Source organism: Maniola jurtina, chromosome 13 (assembly GCF_905333055.1).
Source record: "Maniola jurtina chromosome 13, ilManJurt1.1, whole genome shotgun sequence".
NCBI lineage: Eukaryota > Metazoa > Arthropoda > Insecta > Lepidoptera > Nymphalidae > Maniola > Maniola jurtina.
Genome location: NC_060041.1, coordinates 9,952,423 through 9,971,651, shown reverse-complemented (window position 1 = coordinate 9,971,651; position 19,229 = coordinate 9,952,423). Strand labels below are relative to the sequence as shown.

General features: G+C 36.0%; 3 protein-coding genes across 3 annotated transcripts; all 3 read right to left on the bottom strand.

Annotated features, from left to right (window-relative positions):
• Positions 1 to 6,007: 6,007 nt before the first annotated feature.
• Positions 6,008 to 7,096, bottom strand: LOC123870904 (A-factor type gamma-butyrolactone 1'-reductase (1S-forming)-like). The gene has a single exon (XM_045914400.1). It carries the CDS (start codon positions 6,796 to 6,798, stop codon positions 6,037 to 6,039), a length of 762 nt encoding a protein of 253 aa, XP_045770356.1. The 5' UTR covers positions 6,799 to 7,096; the 3' UTR covers positions 6,008 to 6,036.
• Positions 7,097 to 8,475: 1,379 nt separating this feature from the next.
• On the bottom strand, positions 8,476 to 9,704 carry LOC123870905 (uncharacterized oxidoreductase TM_0325-like). The gene has a single exon (XM_045914401.1). The coding sequence runs from the start codon at positions 9,596 to 9,598 to the stop codon at positions 8,840 to 8,842; it is 759 nt and encodes a 252-aa protein (XP_045770357.1). The 5' UTR covers positions 9,599 to 9,704; the 3' UTR covers positions 8,476 to 8,839.
• A 3,113-nt stretch (positions 9,705 to 12,817) lies between these two features.
• Positions 12,818 to 13,579, bottom strand: LOC123871001 (3-oxoacyl-[acyl-carrier-protein] reductase FabG-like). Its single transcript, XM_045914517.1, has one exon. It carries the CDS (start codon positions 13,571 to 13,573, stop codon positions 12,818 to 12,820), a length of 756 nt encoding a protein of 251 aa, XP_045770473.1. The 5' UTR covers positions 13,574 to 13,579.
• Between the last annotated feature and the right edge of the window lie 5,650 nt (positions 13,580 to 19,229).

Sequence of the window (19,229 nt, the reverse complement as noted above, 5' to 3'; positions counted from 1 at the left end):
ATCTGGAATAGCCTGGAAAATTGATTAGATGGTGATGTGAGAATGTTAGTAGAAAAGTCAGAAGTTTTTGAAAAACCTGAATGGACTTTTTCAATAGGTTTAGGAATGTTTTTTATTCTTAATCTGCTGAGTTCTGAGTAATATATTAATTTACGTTAGTGACATTATCATGCTTATTATTGCCAAAGGACGCGAGGCAAAATCAGGCTTTTCGACAGTACATTTGATTCAATGATTTAGACTAGTAAAGTCTCATCTAAATATTTTTTTAACTTAGACCATTTTAGCAATTGCCTTCCATCGATGCGGATGATTTCAAGACACTTCCAGTATTCGAAACATCTGCGTGTACAGTACCTACTCTACTGGTCACTATAAATCGCCCTATGAGAAGTAGTGATTTAATCGGAAACCTCAGAGTCCCTCAGGAAACCCATTAAATCGTATGGTCAGAGGGTAATTAATTCGGCGGTAACGTTCCAAGTGAGATTAATAGCGGGCTGAGGAATTGACCTCTTTCCGATCTCCATTGTAAGTTCATTGTTTTGTTTTATTATGAGCTTTCGTTAAGTGGTCAAATCGTTGAAGGGAACGCCATTGTTCCTCGAATCTAATGATTTCAATGTCCTGTATTACCGGTCAATATGATGCTTTTTAGAAAGGATAGTTGCCAACAACCTCTTCAAAGCTACCATTGGTGGTCTAGAGTGAGGGAACTCTCGGTATGATCCTAAAACGACGATAATATTTCAAATATTAGGCTATGGGTGACGTGGAATCAAAGAAAAATAGGTAATTCATAGGCTACCTAGCGTCAAATGCAGTAACATTTGACGTCTGCCTGTGACGTAGAAGCCTCGACGTTTTTACAAGTTCGCTAACGTCGTGAACTGTGGTACTACACAATCACCGAGGAGTAAACCAAAATATAGTCTCTGTACACAATTATAGACGTATGAATAAAACTTTTTGCGAAGTCGCGGGCGTCAGCTAATATTATAATAAACTTAAAATTCATCCAAATTCCAATCGCACGTACTTCTACGAAACATTCCGATAGTCATAATTTTTTAATACTTTGTTATCTCGGGAAAGGGGCATTCAACAAGCAATCGGCTAAGTAGGTGCGAATGAAAATATAACACCGACATAGGTGGGTGAGGAATTGTTCAGTATTTCACTCAGCTTCCAAATGGTATCACGTAATTTCATCTCGTGCTTGCTTTCTTATAAATAAACCAAGATATAGGCAGCGATAAATTTCGTTTTCCGAGATTTGTGAGGACGCTCGCTGTGTAATTTAAATTCCCCGTTTTAAAGGTTTGTTGGGATGGATGTAAGTCGTTAGTTGAATTGCGTGTAAGGACATTTAAGATGATAGCTTTACATATCAACGGGTAATATTTATTTTATCAATTAATTTCGTTTTCTTTGAACAATCTTTCAAAGAAAGACTTTATTTTAATCAATCTATTACAGGTCCACTACTGGTCCCCTCTCAGAATAAGAAGGGCTTAGAGTTTAGACCATCGTCTGCTAGTCCGGCCAAGTAGGTACGATTCGCAGACTTCACACACCTTAAAACATCATGGAGGCATGCAGGTTTCGTCACGATGCTTTCCTTCACCGCTTAAATAATTAACATTTACTTAATTGATTAAAAATGCATGTAGCTCTCAAAAGTTAGAGCTGCATGCCCAGGACTCTTAAATATAAGGTGAGTAAGTAAGATGCCTTAACCACAAGAAAGAAAAAAAGCCAGAGGACTTATTCCAGAGGTCACAAAAAACCAACATTGTCATCAAAGTAACAGAGTAGCCTACTCAATGTCCATTACCAAAAACAATACGCGCTAATGTCGAGATGGATCTGAACGAAATAAATATTGTTTGTTGGCATCATAAACAAGGCTGAGACAGACAGAGGAGGAGGACACGCGTCACCTTTTGATACATTTCCGCTGTCGTTATTAATGACAAGTCATCGGTGCCGTCCCGCCGGCCTAACTCAGGGTTGGCACTTGGAAATAATAAAATCCGCTCATAGTTAATTAATACTGAGATAAAAATTAATAAACGGATATTATAAACCAGCTGATGCCTGCAGTTTCGTCTGCGCGAATTTAGTATTTAAAAATCCCGTGGAAACTGTTTGGTTTCAAGGATAAAAAGTAGCCGATGTCACTCTCCAGATCTTTAATTATATCCACGCATTGAAAGAAAAACCAACAAACCAGTAAAACAACAGACAAACACACTTTCTCATTTATAATATGGGTAGTGGTTTTGATGAGTCTGTGTTTAATTTTTACGGCTCATCAATTTAAACAATTTTGACAAAACAATATAGCTTGCATCCAGGGAAAAGACATAGGCCCAGATAATCAAAGAGTTCCCAAGGGGTTTTAAGAACAACCGAAACCCACATGGATGAAGTTGCGGGCATCATCTATGTGACAGAGGTAATTGCGTGCATGCATTGCATACTTGAGGGATAAGATCCGAAATGAGGAGATTCGCAGGAGAACCAAGGTCACTGACATAGCCCAAACTATTAGCAAGCTGAAGTGGCAGTGGGCAGGCCATGCTTGTCGTAGAGACGATGGCCGTTGGAGCCGGAAAGTCCTGGAGTGGAGACCGCGTTTAAGCAAACGTAGTGTGGGACGCCCTCCAGCACGATGGACCGATGATATTAAGCGGCTGGCGGGAAGTGGCTGGATGAGGAAGGCTGAGGACCTGGTGTGGTGGTGCTCTATGGGGAAGGCCTATGTCCAGCAGTGGACGTCCACAGGCTGATGATGATGATGATGATTGCATACTTGCAGCTTTATTACTGAAATTGTGGTCCTGGCAAGATCCCAGCCTCGAGTGGATAAGCTGATTACATCGATTGTGTGGAACTTACGAAAATTGGACTGCTTCAGCTGGCTGTTTTTTAACTTAAATCTTAGGAAATTGGAAGAGGCAGCCCTAGCTATCATACGTCGCGACCTGCCCGGCATAATAATAGATCGGGGTGTACCCCCACCCCGTAATATCATATGAGAGACGCTGGTAAATTTATCAATAGCATTATATCGCGAAAACTGAGCGCTCGTCTCGCCTTATATTTTATTCAGAGTACGATGTTTTGACATCGATCTCAGCCGTGGAAATTTCTCGCTGTTCGCGGAAAAATCGCCTTGAGACCCTTGTATGGCTTCTGGAGATAAAAAGACATTTTTAGGTCTTTTTAATTGACGGTAAAAAATGTGCAATTCAAAAACTACAATACTCTTTCTTTAAACAGTTTGTTGCTTTATTTTCATATTATTTAATTCAAATCTTGCGACAGACTTTTTAATAACTTCTAATGAAGTCTTAACCTATTGGGTGCAGAGAGACCTTGCATCCCATATACCGATGTACGCTACTTTATATCGTGGAAAATCGAAGAGTTTCCACGGAATTTTAAAAACCTCAATCCACGCAGACGAAGTCACGAGCATCAGCTAGTCTTAATAATATTCTGATCTAGTGCAATTATAATTACAATGTTCGACGAGTAGGTATAAAGCATTTATCAAACAAGTGTAAATTAAAAATTTATAACACCCCCGACAAGTGAAGGTTACAGTAACTAGGAAAGAGCTGATAACTTTAAAACGGCTGAACCGATTTTCTTGGATTATAGCTAAGAACATTCTCGATTAAGCCACCTTTTAAACAAATTTTTTTTATTAAAATCGGTTCATTAGTTTAGGAGCTACGATGCCACAGACAGATACACAGATACACACGTCAAACTTATAACACCCCTCTTTTTGGGTCGGGGGTTAAAAAATATCACACCTACTTACATATTTTACAGGGATGCTCAATGAGTACTCACGAAATAATGATTACTATTTGTTATTCCATTACTTGCTAACAAAAGTGTCATCGAGACTGGGGGTAAGAGCACATATTTACGACACGAAAGAAACGAGATAGAATTTACACAATATTGTCATACGTCAACGTGTCACAGGTCCTCTGAGGCACCTACCCCAATTACAGCCAGAATTGTTCCACCGTATCCTATCTATTACTTTTCCCCGGTCTGGGAATTTGGGACAGGATGGTAAAAAAATAGTTAGTTTTCGTCCCTTTTAGAGGACAACGACTGATTACGATGATTGATTCAACCGTCACACGATATTACTAAGTGTACGTGCATTGTATTAATTTTGTTCCCTAAAATATTTCGTAAAGAAAAACTTTATATAAGGTATTAATAAAAATACTTACCTAGTTAAATACGTGACTTTTTTGTTACCATAAAAACCCGTTCAGTCAGAATTCGCTATTTTGCACGAGTTTCCTAACATAGGTATTTATAAAACAAGAAGAAAATTATTCGTTACCATAAAAACCCGTTCAGTCAGAATTCGCTATTTTGCACGAGTTTCCTAACATAGGTATTTATAAAACAAGAAGAAAATTATTCGTCAGGCTAAGTAATAAATTATTTTAATATTAAGTAATCACACTAATATTATAAAGGCGAAAGTTTGTATTTGTATGTGTGTGTGTGTGTGTGTGTGTGTGTGTGTGTGTGTGTGTGTGTGTGTGTGTGTGTGTGTGTGTGTGTGTGTGTGTGTGTGTGTGTGTGTGTGTGTGTGTGTGTGTGTGTGTGTGTGTGTGTGTGTGTGTGTGTGTGTGTGTGTGTGTGTGTGTGTGTGTGTGTGTGTGTGTGTGTGTGTGTGTGTGTGTGTGTGTGTGTGTGTGTGTGTTTGTTACTCCTTCACGCAAAAAGTACTGGACGGATTTGGCTGAAATTCGGAATGGAGATAGAAAATATCCTGGATTAGCACATAGGCTACTTTTTATCCCGGAAAACCAAAGAGTTCCCACGGGATTTCGAAAAACCTAAATCCACGCAGACGAAGTCGCGGGCGTCAGCTAGTTAATATTATATACTACTAGCTGACGCCCGCGAATTCATCCGCGTGGGTTTAGGTTTTTCGTAATCCAGTGGGAACTCTTTGATTTTCCGGGATAAATATTAGCCTATGTGCTAATCCAAGATATTATCTATCTCTATTCTGAATTTCAGCCAAATTCGTCCAGTGATTTTTGCGTGAAGGAGTAACAAACATACACACACGCACACATACACACAAACTTTCGCCTTTATAATATTAGTGTGATGTAAAGGTAAGTTGGTATATAGGTACAATAAGATGGACAAAAACCTTAGCATCTGTTATCTTAACTTCTCCTTAATATACTATCATCCTCTCTTACCCTCACAAAACAAAACCAATACAGCCCGCCCATAAATCCACAAGTACGTCCGAAACACTTGAAGTGTGTCTTAACCGCTGCCGTGTGCGGTACGTACATATGTTAGCCAAGAAAGGGTTAAGCAAGTGCTACCTGGGGGAAGGGGGGGAAGTGGGGTGGATTTACACCCCTCATTTGTTTGCGATGACCCCCGAGCACTATCTCGTGAGCGTACGAGCGTACCTTGGTATCACCTTGTCGTCTTTAGCGTTGGTTTACATTGCGAGCGCGAATGCCTTAGTATTATAGTATAATTAATATATTAATTTTGGCTTACTAATTATTATTTAATAGTAAAATAATCTATAGTAAGTATTCAGTTTTAATAATTATATGAACCTGTAAGTTAAACTTTTTAATTTAATCACAATAGAAATAATTCATAACATTGACGTAATTTTAGACGATTGTTATTATTTGATGCTTTCATTTTCATGCTTTGTATCAAAATTACCCATAATATTATGTTACCTGCAGGGTTAATGAATTTCAACTCGGAATTCACATAACAGTGTAAAACTTTATTTTCAAAATTCCATAAAAAATAATGAAGATTATTGTAAATAAGTAAATAAATAAAATAATCCTTAAGAATAATATAATCAAATATTAAGAAAACAAAATATTATATAAAATATTTAATACAATATAAATAATATTAATAAAATGCAAATTAATAAAATAAAAAATATTAATAAATACAAAAGCAAATACGTGCTTACAATAAATTTTAATTCATTAAAGTAAATCCATTATCAATTAAATAATTCGATCCAGTTATGCCAATGGCATTGTCACCCGCCAGATATAATGCCAAGTTTGCGATTTCCTCTGGTTTTGATATTCTATTAAGCGCCGTTTTATATTCATAATCTTTCATAGCTTCTGATTGCGATATATTGGAATTTTTCCAAACATCGGAGTAGACGGGTCCTGGACTGATGGTATTGACTCTGACTCCATATGGCGCTAATTCTATTGCGACGCCTTGACCAAATATATTAAGAGAATTTTTAGTCATTGCGTAAGCTAAAAACAGAGGGTTTCTTGTCGCTTTAACACCTCCTGCGCTGGATATGTTGATTATATTCCCTTTACTCTTTATAAGATACGGTGTTGCTATTGTAGTAAGATGTATTACGGATCTAAGGTTTGTATTCATAAGATCATCATAAATACTCATAATTGTTCCATCTATTATCTTTCCCAAGCGTAGAATACCAGCGTTGTTAATTAACACATCAATTTTCCCAAATTTATTAATAGTCTGATCAATGATAGAGACTGCCTGATCTTCCTTGCTAACATCTGCAATAATCTTTAACGGTTTCTTACCATATTCTTCGCATCGTGCCGCTACTACTGTCAGTTTAACATCATTTCTTCCAATTATAACTAGATTGGCACCTTCTTTAGCGAACAATAGTGCTGTACCTTCTCCTATGCCTGAACTTGCACCTGTAACTATTACGACTTTATTTGTGAAACTCATTATGATGACACTCGTCGAATCGTGTAACTAGACTGACTGACTTGCTGACAATCATAAGACATTTATACATCGATGCATTTTAAACAAACAATGATAAATTCCACTTCACGTAGGTAATAATGTGAAGTAGATAGTAATGGAAATGAAGTGGGCAATAATGTGAAGAATTACAAATATTATCAAATAAGAATGAAGTGAAATGGGTTCCGTACTTCTAAAACAGCAACTCTCTAAAACAAAGTTTCAATCTGATACCTGGTAATGTGAAATTATTATTTTTTGTTTAACTAGTATATGCTTGCGACTTCGTTCGCGTGGACTACAAAAATTTCAAACCCTTTTTTACCCATAGGCCTCATTTACAATAATTGAGTTTAATTGATTGTCCGATTGAATTTTCATAATAGCTATCTGCATATCAATCAGCCTGATCCTTACAGTAGTTTGAGCTGTGCGTTAATAGATCAGTCACTCAGTCAGCCAGCTTTTCCTTTTATACAGGTATATAGGTATATAGATATAGCTTTTGTCATATATATGTCGTTGATAGAGCAATTATTTCATTGCAGCCCACTTTTACCTTCTTATTGATTTTATTAGCAGCTCATCTGCCATGAAAATGAATGTATATAAAAGTTGTTAGTAGAAGGGAATATAGAAGGCGGAACACCACAAGGTTAATTTTCAATACGCTGATCAGCTTGATTTAAGGAAACTGGCGCGCTAATTTCTACTGAGCTGTATCTACACTTTTAGCTAGATAATTCCATACCATCTTTCTATAATTCCATTCCATTCTACTCCATCAGCCTGTACGCGTCCACTGCTGGACACCTTTCCTGCCTTTCTACCTTTCTACAAAAGTGATCACTATCCTCAATCTTGAGGAACTAGGAGAGAGAGAGAGCTGCTTAAAATTACTGTGAAATTGCTCTAAACTATTTCTTCTTAGATTTCTGAAAAAATAAAATAAAAAAAGGCTTATTGTCAGTCAATAAGCATCTCTAAAGGAGGCTAATAACTTTGGAATTACTATTCCAAGTTAATACGTCTGTACTCTGTGTTAAATATTATTATTACGTACCTGCCTATCATCACAATAGATAATTATTATTTATATTATGCTCTTGCGTTTAATACGACATATTTAAATATACATATTTTAAAATACTAGGTAGGTACCTATAGTCAAAGCTATTCCTTTTGAGGTTTAGTGGGAATGCTTTGATTTTCGAGGATTAAAAAGTAGCCTAGTCCGTCTTCGGGACGCAAACTACTTCTGTAACAAGTGTAAATTAAAAATTTATAACACTCCCGACAAGTGAAGGTTACAGTAACTAGAAATGAGCTGATAATTCCAAACGGCTGAACCGATTTTCTTGGATTAAAGCTAAGAACACTCTCGATCAAGACACCTTTCAAACAAAAAAAAAAGTAAATTAAAATCGGTTTATTAGTTCAGGAGCTACGATGCCACAGTCAGATACACAGATACACACGTCAAACTTATAACACCCCTCTTTTTGGGTTGGGGGTTAAAAACATTAGTATCGGTATATATAAGCCATGATCAGTTAAAAAACAGACAAACACACTTTCGCATTAAATAATATTGAAATGGTACGGGTAATATCAGGTGTGAATTAGTATGGATTAAAATTAATTTGACTTACAAAAGAATGTTTACGAGCTTTAATTTTTAGAAACTTAGAAACAAGGAACCATTTTTTTTATGAAGATACAAGTTAGGCCTTGACTGCAATCTCACTTGGTGGTAAGTGATGACTCAGTCTAAGACGGATTAATTTTCGTCAAAATAAGAATTTTGTCTCAATCAGTACAGCGGATTTGTAATGTAGGCGCTTACAAATAAACATACACCATATTATACCAATTTTATGACAGTATAAAAGATACGGGAAGATTTTATTATAATGGAATTAAATAAACTTCACATATAATTTGAATGCACACTTTTGAGAAAACGTGGTAGGTGCCTAGTGTTTATTACTCTTACAATTTTATATTTAAAACAATAAAGTCAAAATTTCAATAAAGCTCCATTATCTATTACATAATCTGATCCAGTGATTGCCTTTGCTTTATCGCTTGCGATGAAAAGGATAATATCAGCAATTTCTTCAGGTTCTGATATTCTACGAAGTGGCATTTCATCTTTCATATCAGGGAAGGATATATGAGTTACACCAGCGTTAAGCAGAATATCAGTGTCCACCGCCCCAGGACTCACGGTATTTACTCTCACGCCATGAGGCGCAAACTCCGCCGCGGCTGCGCGGGAGAAGTGCGTAAATGCTGTTTTTGATATATCATATATAACATGTGCCGTAATGGTTGGTCTTGTTTTCGAGGCTACGCTGGAGACATTGATGATATTTCCCCTAGATTTAATTAAAGAAGGACCCACTAAATGTGTCAGGTGAATTTGGGCGCGGAGGTTCGTGTTCATGATAAGATCATACGTTTCCAAAATGTTACTGTCCAGGATTTGGGCATATCTTACGAGTCCCGCGTTGTTGACAAGTATGTCTATTTCTCCGAATGCTTCGATTGTCTCTTTAACTATTCTTTCGGGATCTCCCTCGTGTGTGATGTCCGCTTTGATCGATAAAGGTTCTTTTCCTGCACTTGTACATTTTTCTATAACGCCTTTCAGCTTTTCCTCATTTCTTCCTACTATTGCCACGTTTGCACCTTCTTTAGTGAAAGCTATAGCTGTAGCGGCTCCTATACCAGAACTGCCACCAGTTATAAGAACAACTTTATTAACAAAACTCATTATAATTTTCACAGTTCTCTGATCTAGTTTTTCAAAGTACTATTATTTTTATCGTATCTTACACTTATATATGGAAATTATGTATTAACAGATAAACATAATTTTATCTTTAGCGAGTCGCATTGTTGAAAGATAACACTTGTAGTTGTTTGTAACTTTTATTGGTATCAGCAATTTCAAAATTATTATTAAAAATATTTTTTTTTAAATTATCACACTAATATTATAAAGGCGAAAGTTTGTATGTGTGTGTGTGTGTGTGTGTGTGTGTGTGTGTGTGTGTGTGTGTATGTTTGTTACTCCTTCACGCAAAAACCACAGGACGGATTTGGCTGAAATTTGGAATGGAGATAGATAATATCCTGGATTAGCCCATAGGCTACTTTTTATCCCGGAAAATCAAAGAGTTCCCACGGGATTTCGAAAAACCTAAATCCACGCGGGCGAAGTCGCGGGCATCGGCTAGTATGATATAATTTTTAACAGAATCGGACTTCGTGACATCAACCATTACATGACCAAATCATAAACCTTCGTTACCTCGATATTGAACTTAGTCACATCAAAGTCGATCTTAGTTACCTTCACATCGACCTTGTCACCTCGACATCGACCTTTGATACTCAAAATAGATTATCATTATCTGGGCACTAGTCTTCGTTATCTTGACATCGTCCTTCATAACCTTGAGATTACCCATCCTTACCTCGGCTTTGACCGTCGTTACCTAGAAGTTGTATTTCGTATTTCGTATCTTTGATATCGACCTATGTGACCTCGTAGTCACCTCGAAAATAGTTCGGACTTTGTTAGTCATAATGTAGGTACATAGTATGTAGCGTACATACGCTATAATATACATAATACTATGTAGGAAGCAATTGAAATAAGTATACTTTATCATTATAAATTCTTAATATAAGATAGATAATAATATATGATATGATAATATCTAATTATATCTCAAAATCCATATCAGCTATGATAAAAATCAATTAGGTAATTTATTTTAACAAAATATTTATTTATTTGTAGGCACAGTTTACAAATATAAGTGAATAACTTGAAATTCATAAAATGAAAGTGTATGTTTGTGATTTCGAAATTTATAATATGGTTATTTATTAAGTAAGTACTCGTACTCAGGATCAGAACCCAAACACCAATTATTCATCCCGTAACTAGCCATACCAGATATCTCCCACCAGACCAGAGCAAAGATAATTTAGAAATTATTTTCTAAAAAGTCGCTACCGGGAATCGAATTCGGGTCTTCCGCTTATAAAACTTCAACGCTCACCACTGCACCAGGGAAGTCGTCGTGGACGTCGGTATTTAAGATCATTGCCCATATCTATATACATATAATAAAATTGTAGAAAAGTGGTGTCTGTACAATGGAAGTATATAAAAAAAAAGTAGCAGGGGTTGTTATTATATCGATGCCGAACCCGAAATTGTAATTAATTTTTTTTTGTCTGTTTGTCTGTTTGTCTGTGTGTTTGTGCACGCTAATCTCAGAAACGGCTTATTTGATTTAGATACGGTTTTCACTAATATATTGTAGTAAGCTTCACTTAGGATTTAGTGTTTATTTCATGTCAATCGGTTCATAAATAAAAAAGTTATGTCAATTTAAAGAATCACGGCGAACATTTTTAACGTACAGAGTACGTACTACACGCCTCGCGCCTGAGCGTCCGTGGCTATAATATAAAGCGCGGTCACTATTCCACGCGAACGAAGTCGCGGGCACAGCTAGTTATATAATAAATACGGAAGTGTGTTTATTTGCTGGTTGGTCCTTACATCACGTCACCACGGAGCAACAGATCGACGTAATTATTTTATTGTAGGTACTAACTACTTAGTGTTTAAGTACTAACATAGTTTTTAAGTTTGTATTGTTACTAACTACTTAGTGTACTAACATAACTTTTATGTTTTTTGTTACTAACACTATAATATGGATTTTTGTTGTCCGATAAATAAATAAATTATTATTATTTGCATTGGTGTAGTTAAAGACTTGGAGAGTGACATTTGCTACTTTCCCGCAAAATCAAAGAGTTCCGCCGGGCTCAGAGGACGAAGTCACGGGCATCAGATAGTAGTTAATAATATTGTTTATCAATGGTAATAGCCGGGCGTGTTTCCAGTGGAAACACAATGAACTGATAATATCTCTCGCGCCTGCCATATTATGTCGTAAACACAGCTTGAAGGGAAAATTACTAAAACTATTTTCTGTTAGCTGTGCGGTGGTAGGGTGGTAACAGAAGCAGTGATAGCCTAGTGGTTAACACGTCCGCCTCCTATTGCGGAGGTCAAGGGTTCGATTCCGGGTGCGCACTTCTAACTTTTCGGAGATATTATGTGCGTTTGACTTTAAAGCAATGAAACAGTATGTTAAATGCTATATTAAAATCTCAGTACGGGTCATTTGATCATTTGATCTTGATCGTCGTTAGCTGATAGACTAGATAGAATGTATATTCAAAATCAAAGTCTAATCATTCATACAAATTGGGCACCGTTGCAGGCTTTTTCTTTTGATTTTCAATTGTTTAATTTGCAAGATAATGGTGATAATTAATTACGTACCTAAACTAAACTTAAAATTAAAGGTTGATACTTCGAATTGGTTCTTCGAACTATTGCCACGTTTTCAGCTTCGCAACAAGTTGGGCTATATCGATTATTCTGATTCTTCTACAGATTTCATTTTTGATTTGATCTAGGGAGAGAACCCTATAAAACTAACTAGTTCCATAAGAAGTGAAGATGTTACATATTTAACTCGTACCTGTTCTTTGTGTTTCCCATCCGCTAATGAACGGACCTGTTTTCTTTTGAGACAAAGGTACATAAGTAGTGCCTAGATCTTCTCGGTATTGTACACGTGTACGAGGAAAATGTTATGCATCCGTAAATATAAAACAGACTTCGCAATAAAGAGTTGGGTCTCAATAAGGCGTTGAGTTATATTTTTGAAAACTACCGTGTTTAAAACGCTCAAAATCTAATCAAATTCCCAAAGAGGGCAAGTAATCGATACAAATAAATAAAAGTCTGTCTATTATTTAGAAATTTTTTAATTACTTTAAATCACGAGATTTATAACTTACATTAACTTAACATCTAACATTTTTTTATTCGCAACTGTTTATTTTTTAGATCGGATTAATCTTCGAATCAGACACATTCCGAGGTACATTCTCAAAATTTCAATAAAAACCCATTATCTATTACATAATCTGATCCAGTTATGGCCTTTGCCTTATCGCTTGCCATGTAAAGGATAATATCAGCTATTTCTTCTGGTTCTGATATTCTACGAAGTGGCATATGATCCTTTAGATCAGAGAAGGATATATTTAGGCTAGCATTATCTAGAATATCAGTTTCAACTGGTCCAGGACTAATGGAGTTTACTCTTACACCATGAGGCGCAAATTCCGCAGCGGCTGCGCGGGAGAAATGCGTGAATGCTGCTTTTGATATACCATATATTACATTTCCTGCAGTAGTTGGTCTTGTTTTTGAAGATATGCTGGAGATATTGATGATATTTCCCTTAGATTTAATTAAAGAAGGACCCACTAAATGTGTCAGGTGAATCTGGGCGCGGAGGTTCGTGTTCATGATAAGATCATACGTTTCCAAAATGTTACTGTCCAGAATTTTGGCCAATCTTGTAAGTCCCGCGTTGTTGACAAGAACGTCTATTTCTCCAAATGCTTCGATTGTCTCTTGAACTATTCTTTCGGGATCTCCCTCGCGTGTAATGTCCGCTTTGATCGATAAAGGTTTTTTTCCTGCACTTGTACATTTTTCTATAACGCCTTTCAGCTTTTCCTCATTTCTTCCTACTATCACTACATTTGCACCTTCTTTAGTGAAAGCTATAGCTGTAGCGGCTCCTATACCAGAACTGCCACCAGTTATAAGGACAACTTTATTAACAAAACTCATTACAATTTTTACAGTTCTTAGCTCTAGTCCTTTAAAATACTATTATTTTTTGTTGTATCTTACACATATATAATGAAATTATTTATCAACAGATAAAAATAATTTTTATCTTAATTTTATCTCTATACTATACTATTTTTGTCAGATAACACTAGCAGTTGTTTGCTTTTTATCAGCATTTATCGGCAATTTTGAAATGAACTGAAGATGAATGACTGAAGATTACTTTGAAGGTTATCACGATTTGATAATATGATTACACTTGACATCATTTTTAACCGACTTCGAAAAAGGAGGAAGTTCTCAATTCGTGGGAATCTTTTTGTATTGTGTAACAGTAGTGTACTTTATTTGGGTATCACGTAGATAAAAAACCTCTCCTCAGTTCCATGTTATCACACTTAATATTATAAAGAAGACAGTTTGTATGTGTGTTTGTCAGTGTGTGTATGTTTGTTACTCCTTCACGCAAAAACTACTGGACGGATTGGGCTGAAATTTAGAATGGAGATAGATTATATCCTAGATTAGCACATGGGTTACTTTTTATTCCAAAAAATCAGAAAGTTCCCACGGGAATTTTAAAAAACCTACATCCACGCGAACGAAGTCGCGGGCATCAGCTAGTCATTAATATGAAAAAATTGTGTAATATAAATTAATAATAGTCAATGCCAGTGACTTCGTCCGTGTGGGTTCAAGTTTTTAGTGTAAGTAAAAATCCTATGGTAAATCGCTAACTTTCCGGGATTAAAAGTAGTCTATGTCTTTGGGATGCAAGCTATTTTTGTACCGAACGTCAAAAACGTCTAAACGAATCAGCCGTGAAAAGTTTACAGACTTAAAAAGACTTAAAACTTTTGCTTTTATATTAATACTAGCAAATATGAATATTACCTATAGTGTTTATTCTTTTGATTATAATCATATAACCGCATGGCATGTAGCATAATATGGTTGTGGTATGAATTTGTGGTTCAGTGGTGGAAAAAGTACCTATTATTTCTTGTACGATGCTACAGAACCCTTTGTGTGCAATTCCGACTTGCACTTGACCAGTTTTTTAAAACTACATTACTAAAGTAGCGTAAGAAATCATAAGTATATCACTAAACGTGAAAGTCATCAGAGCTAAAACATGGGATCCTAAGATCACAAAACAAAGATAAAGTGTAATCAAGCAAAGGCCCAGAACATCATAAGCAAAGGCCGGTGCGAATTAAATTTATAACCCCTAAAATAATTAATTCCCTTTAACTTCATTAAGAAACCCGCATCGGTGTAATTAGAATGAGCTAAGGAATCTTAATTGTTGAATTGAATATGAGACATACGTGACATCAAGACAGACAACATCGGTTGCGAAAAGTACTGAATGAATATCACGATCTCGAAGAAGAAGGTATTTCTACTTAAAGTTGGTGATTCATAACACAAAGATTTGCGTCGAATGATCAAAAATCATTGATTTAGGTAAATTCTTCTAGCCAAGCACACTCCAACATAGACCACATCTTTGCAAGCATGATTGAAAGAAAAGTTGTAGGATCGTTGTTGTTATTTTAGTTAGTTAAGTAGTTGTAGATTGAGAGAGTCTCTATCAATCTCATTGAAGAATTTTCTGCGGTTTAGGTACATGATTTTACTTTGGTTCATGTTAATTAAAAAATAAAAACAAATGATTTGGCTTATTTCGTGGTTAAGGGGAATTTTTGCTAGAATTCTCAGTGGGTACTTTAAGAAAATAGAAATAGTTTAAATAAACTTTTACAAATGCTTTTGAATTATCACTAAGATTATGAAAGCTAGGAAGCTTACTACTAAAGCCACTAAAGTGGTTCCTAACAACACCGTAGATTCACGTTTCCAAAGTTTCAATTCACATTACTTTCCAGTATGTTGTTCAAAGTGCGCGTGTGTCCGTGTTATTCATAAACATACAATAGGACGAATATATGGTTTATCGCCGGTCAGGGGCTACGTCGTAACAATAAGATTATTGTTCGTGGTGATCCCAAGACTAAGAGCTGATCCGTCTTCGCGGCATTCAATGGAAGCGTAACGTTTATGGAACTTATCTATTGTGCATATATGGTAAGGTATATGTGGCAGAGTATGAAAATGAGGTATTGTCTCACTAAATGTTGGGTATTGCCGGTAATGGGAGTTCATATCTAAAAGTTATTAGCGTCAATAGCTCAACGGAGGGACCTGGTCTGATTGTGACAACGCATTGCAGCTATTAAGCATCGGTGACCCAAGTTGGTAACTGGATGGATGACCGATTGCTGATGAGCACGTTGAGCTGTCGGTTCCTGTTATTATTATCTCTAACATCTGATTACTTCAAGTTTAAAACCATTAGAAAGCTCTGATATTTCTACTTGTGAAATGGTGATAGTAAAAAGAATATACCCAACTGAGTTCGCTGTGGGCTTTTTATCAGACCCGTACGTTTGGGACCCCCGAGCTTTAGTTTTACGTTTACGTAGTTAATTATCGCCATTTCATCATTCAACTTACAAATTCAGTGAAACTAACAGAACCTGCAAGAATTGGGATTTAATAAAATCTGCATCTGCATAACCTTTCTTGACTTTCTGATTAGTTAAGTCTTATAATCTTCCAGAATGGATCTTTGTTCATCTTTTGCACACAAATAATATAGATAAGTAATTTTGCACAATTTACATAAGGTATATACTCGTAAATTACTGTTTGTAATGAATCTTTTTCTTAATAGTATAATTGTTAAGACCTGAAGAAGGTGGCGGGAAGCGGATGAATGAGGAAGGCGGAGGGTCGTTTTTGGTGGTGCGCTCCTAAAAGGTCCTATTGTCCAGCAGTAGGTAAGTTTTAAATGACTTTTTTCGACAATTGATAAAACTAATCATTACAGTGTCTAAGTACAAACTGAGAGTAAAGGACGCCCTCAACGCATTCAAGTTGAGTCCGGACTCGGTTCGAAATGAGAAAAGTTTCAAACGAAATGCTGACGAGTCAATATTAACTATAAACCTGCAAAACTAAATCTACAGATTCAGAAAACCTAACCCAACACAAAGTAGCTTTTATGTCCTTGTAATACGGCTGGTTAGATTAGGAATTCAAATTTTTTAAAAGCAAAAGTATTTTGGCACGGAATACCGCGTTCCGATGAAGTTTTTTCTAATAAGGTTGGTTCTGTCTGTATGCTTCTATTATAACTAAATGTTCAGTCTATGCATATTTTAGCCCTGCTAAAATGGCGTTCTTATAACTTTATCGATTCGGCTTACTAAATAAGTAAATAGATATACTTTTTCTCTTTAATAGAGACTGGAATATTGGCAGAAGGTACGAACGTTTTCACACCTCGTTGATTAAAAAAAAATCCTATTATTACAGATATTCAAGTTTTTCTTGGGCTTTAGTGTAAATTGCCCAGTTATGAGAGCTTAGTTAATTTGACATGAACGTCTTATAATAAAATCTAAAAAAATACTATATCTAGATATAAAATACTTGTCATGAAGGTAGTTGTGAGGTAAAACATTTCTACTGTACAATAATATAATAACACCTCATTGTAAAGAATATTTCTGCAAATAAAGAATTTTGAATCTTGAATTTTGAATCTGACTGACTGATTGCTAAACTGGCTGATCAATCAACGCTGCCAAACAGCTGGGGCTAACCTTCCTTTTGTTTTTATTGTATTCAGTTATTTGTAATCAACAGTGTTACAGTGAATTCGAGCGTCAAATTTGTAACATGCAAACTTACACTGCCACCGCAGGTTTTCCCTGAAATCGTGTATAGCATTTGCAGAACTATTGTTCAGTTTTTAACCAGTGTTGTCCATAGGGGTATTCGATCCCCCCCACCCCCCCTCCCGCTCTAACAAACTGCCGCGTCTGAGCGGTTGATTTTTATTCATTTGCTCGTTCCCGGCCGTCCCGGAGACATATCGGTGCCTTGGCCAGGAAAATTGCATTTCGCCCTTAATAATTCGTTTTCACGCAATGCCGGCTGTTTTCTATTTGTTGTAGATAATGCAAAACGACAATAGAAGCTCAGAACTATAGGTGTAGTACTGGACTTCTATTTGTTTTGTACTTCTTTTTAACGGTCTTCCAAAACGGAAGAGTTTCTCAGTTATACTTCACACTAATATTATAAAGGCGAAAGTTTGTGTGTATGTGTGTGTGTGTGTGTTTGTTACTCTTTCTCGCAAAAACTACTGAACGGATTTGGCTGAAATTTGAAAAGGAGATAGATGATATCCTGGATTAGCACATATGCTATTTTTTAACCCGGAAAATCAAGAGTTTCCACGGGATTTTGGAAAACTTAAATCCATGCGGACGAAGTCGCGGGCATCAGTTAGTATCTAAATACCTACCTACTAAAGTACCTTTAGGGTACTCTCTTAGGGTTTAAATTTACGCCAATAATCATCAAAAAAATCAAATATTGTCTCAACGAATATAGAGCAGATTGACAACACAGTTGTCGTCACTGTCGTCATCGTATACATCGATGGTTGTCGTATGTACATACTTCTTGCATCCAGCACAAGCTTTAATTGAACTCGTACTCCAATTCCAATTTCTCACTGGTGCCTACTGACGGTACTGATACTGCATGTTTCATGTCTATAACTAGGCCTAAGGCCCGGTTTTCACTTAAGCGTAGCAGAGAGATGTGTTCAGTTGACCAATCAGATTAAATTAATGATGTGAAAAAATTATCCCGCCATCTTTTGAAAATCTGATTGGTCCATTGATCACATTTCTAACCGCTCCGTTAGTTGGAAACCGGGTCTAAACATTCCTAAAACCAGCAGACTAATAACAGAAAAATAAAGCACCCAAGTAACAGGCTAGTTATTATAATGTAAAAATAGTGCAAGGGTGTTACTGAAACGCCTGGAAAAAAATTCACTCTTCCGTTTTTAATCTGTCATTCAACCACTTAAACGAGGGATTTGTGCGAGTTGCAATTATCTAAACACCCTCACGCCTCATTCAGACATTAAGACAATACGTTTGTCTATACCCATCTAGGTATGGACAATTTGTCGTTTGTCTATGCCTCCGTTCATATTATCAAGTACACGTTGTGAATATGTACCTTTGTAGTTTTGCACTACTTCACACCTAAGTGCTTTCTTATTGCTTGTTGCTTATACACAATTGTTTTCATTGAAAGTTCCTGAGTTTTTGCATATTTTACGTTTTGATTTTCATGAGTGACAATTTTGTATTTTATAGAATAAAATAATTAATTGTCCCATTACAAGATTTGATACAATTAATACCACGAAACTCTTACTAATATAATAGAAAAGGTAGATATCTGCTGCTTTTAATACTAAGACTATTAACTTATTCTGTATTCTGTGATTAAAATCCGCAATTTACTAGTTTTGTAATTTTGAAATATAAGCTTTACTAAAGGATACTAAATAAAAAAAGGTAAGTAACTTAAAAAATATCTTGTACAGCGAAACATTTAATATTTCCAATGCCTTTTTTTTTTTTTGAGTAAAAAAGATCGGTTAGAAAAAGAATTGTATTTCCCCGCGCGGTCGTAAAGCATCCTGATGGCGGTGGAGGGGATAGAATATTCACACTCGATATTGTTTCTTTAAATTTTAAATTAAGTTATTTCA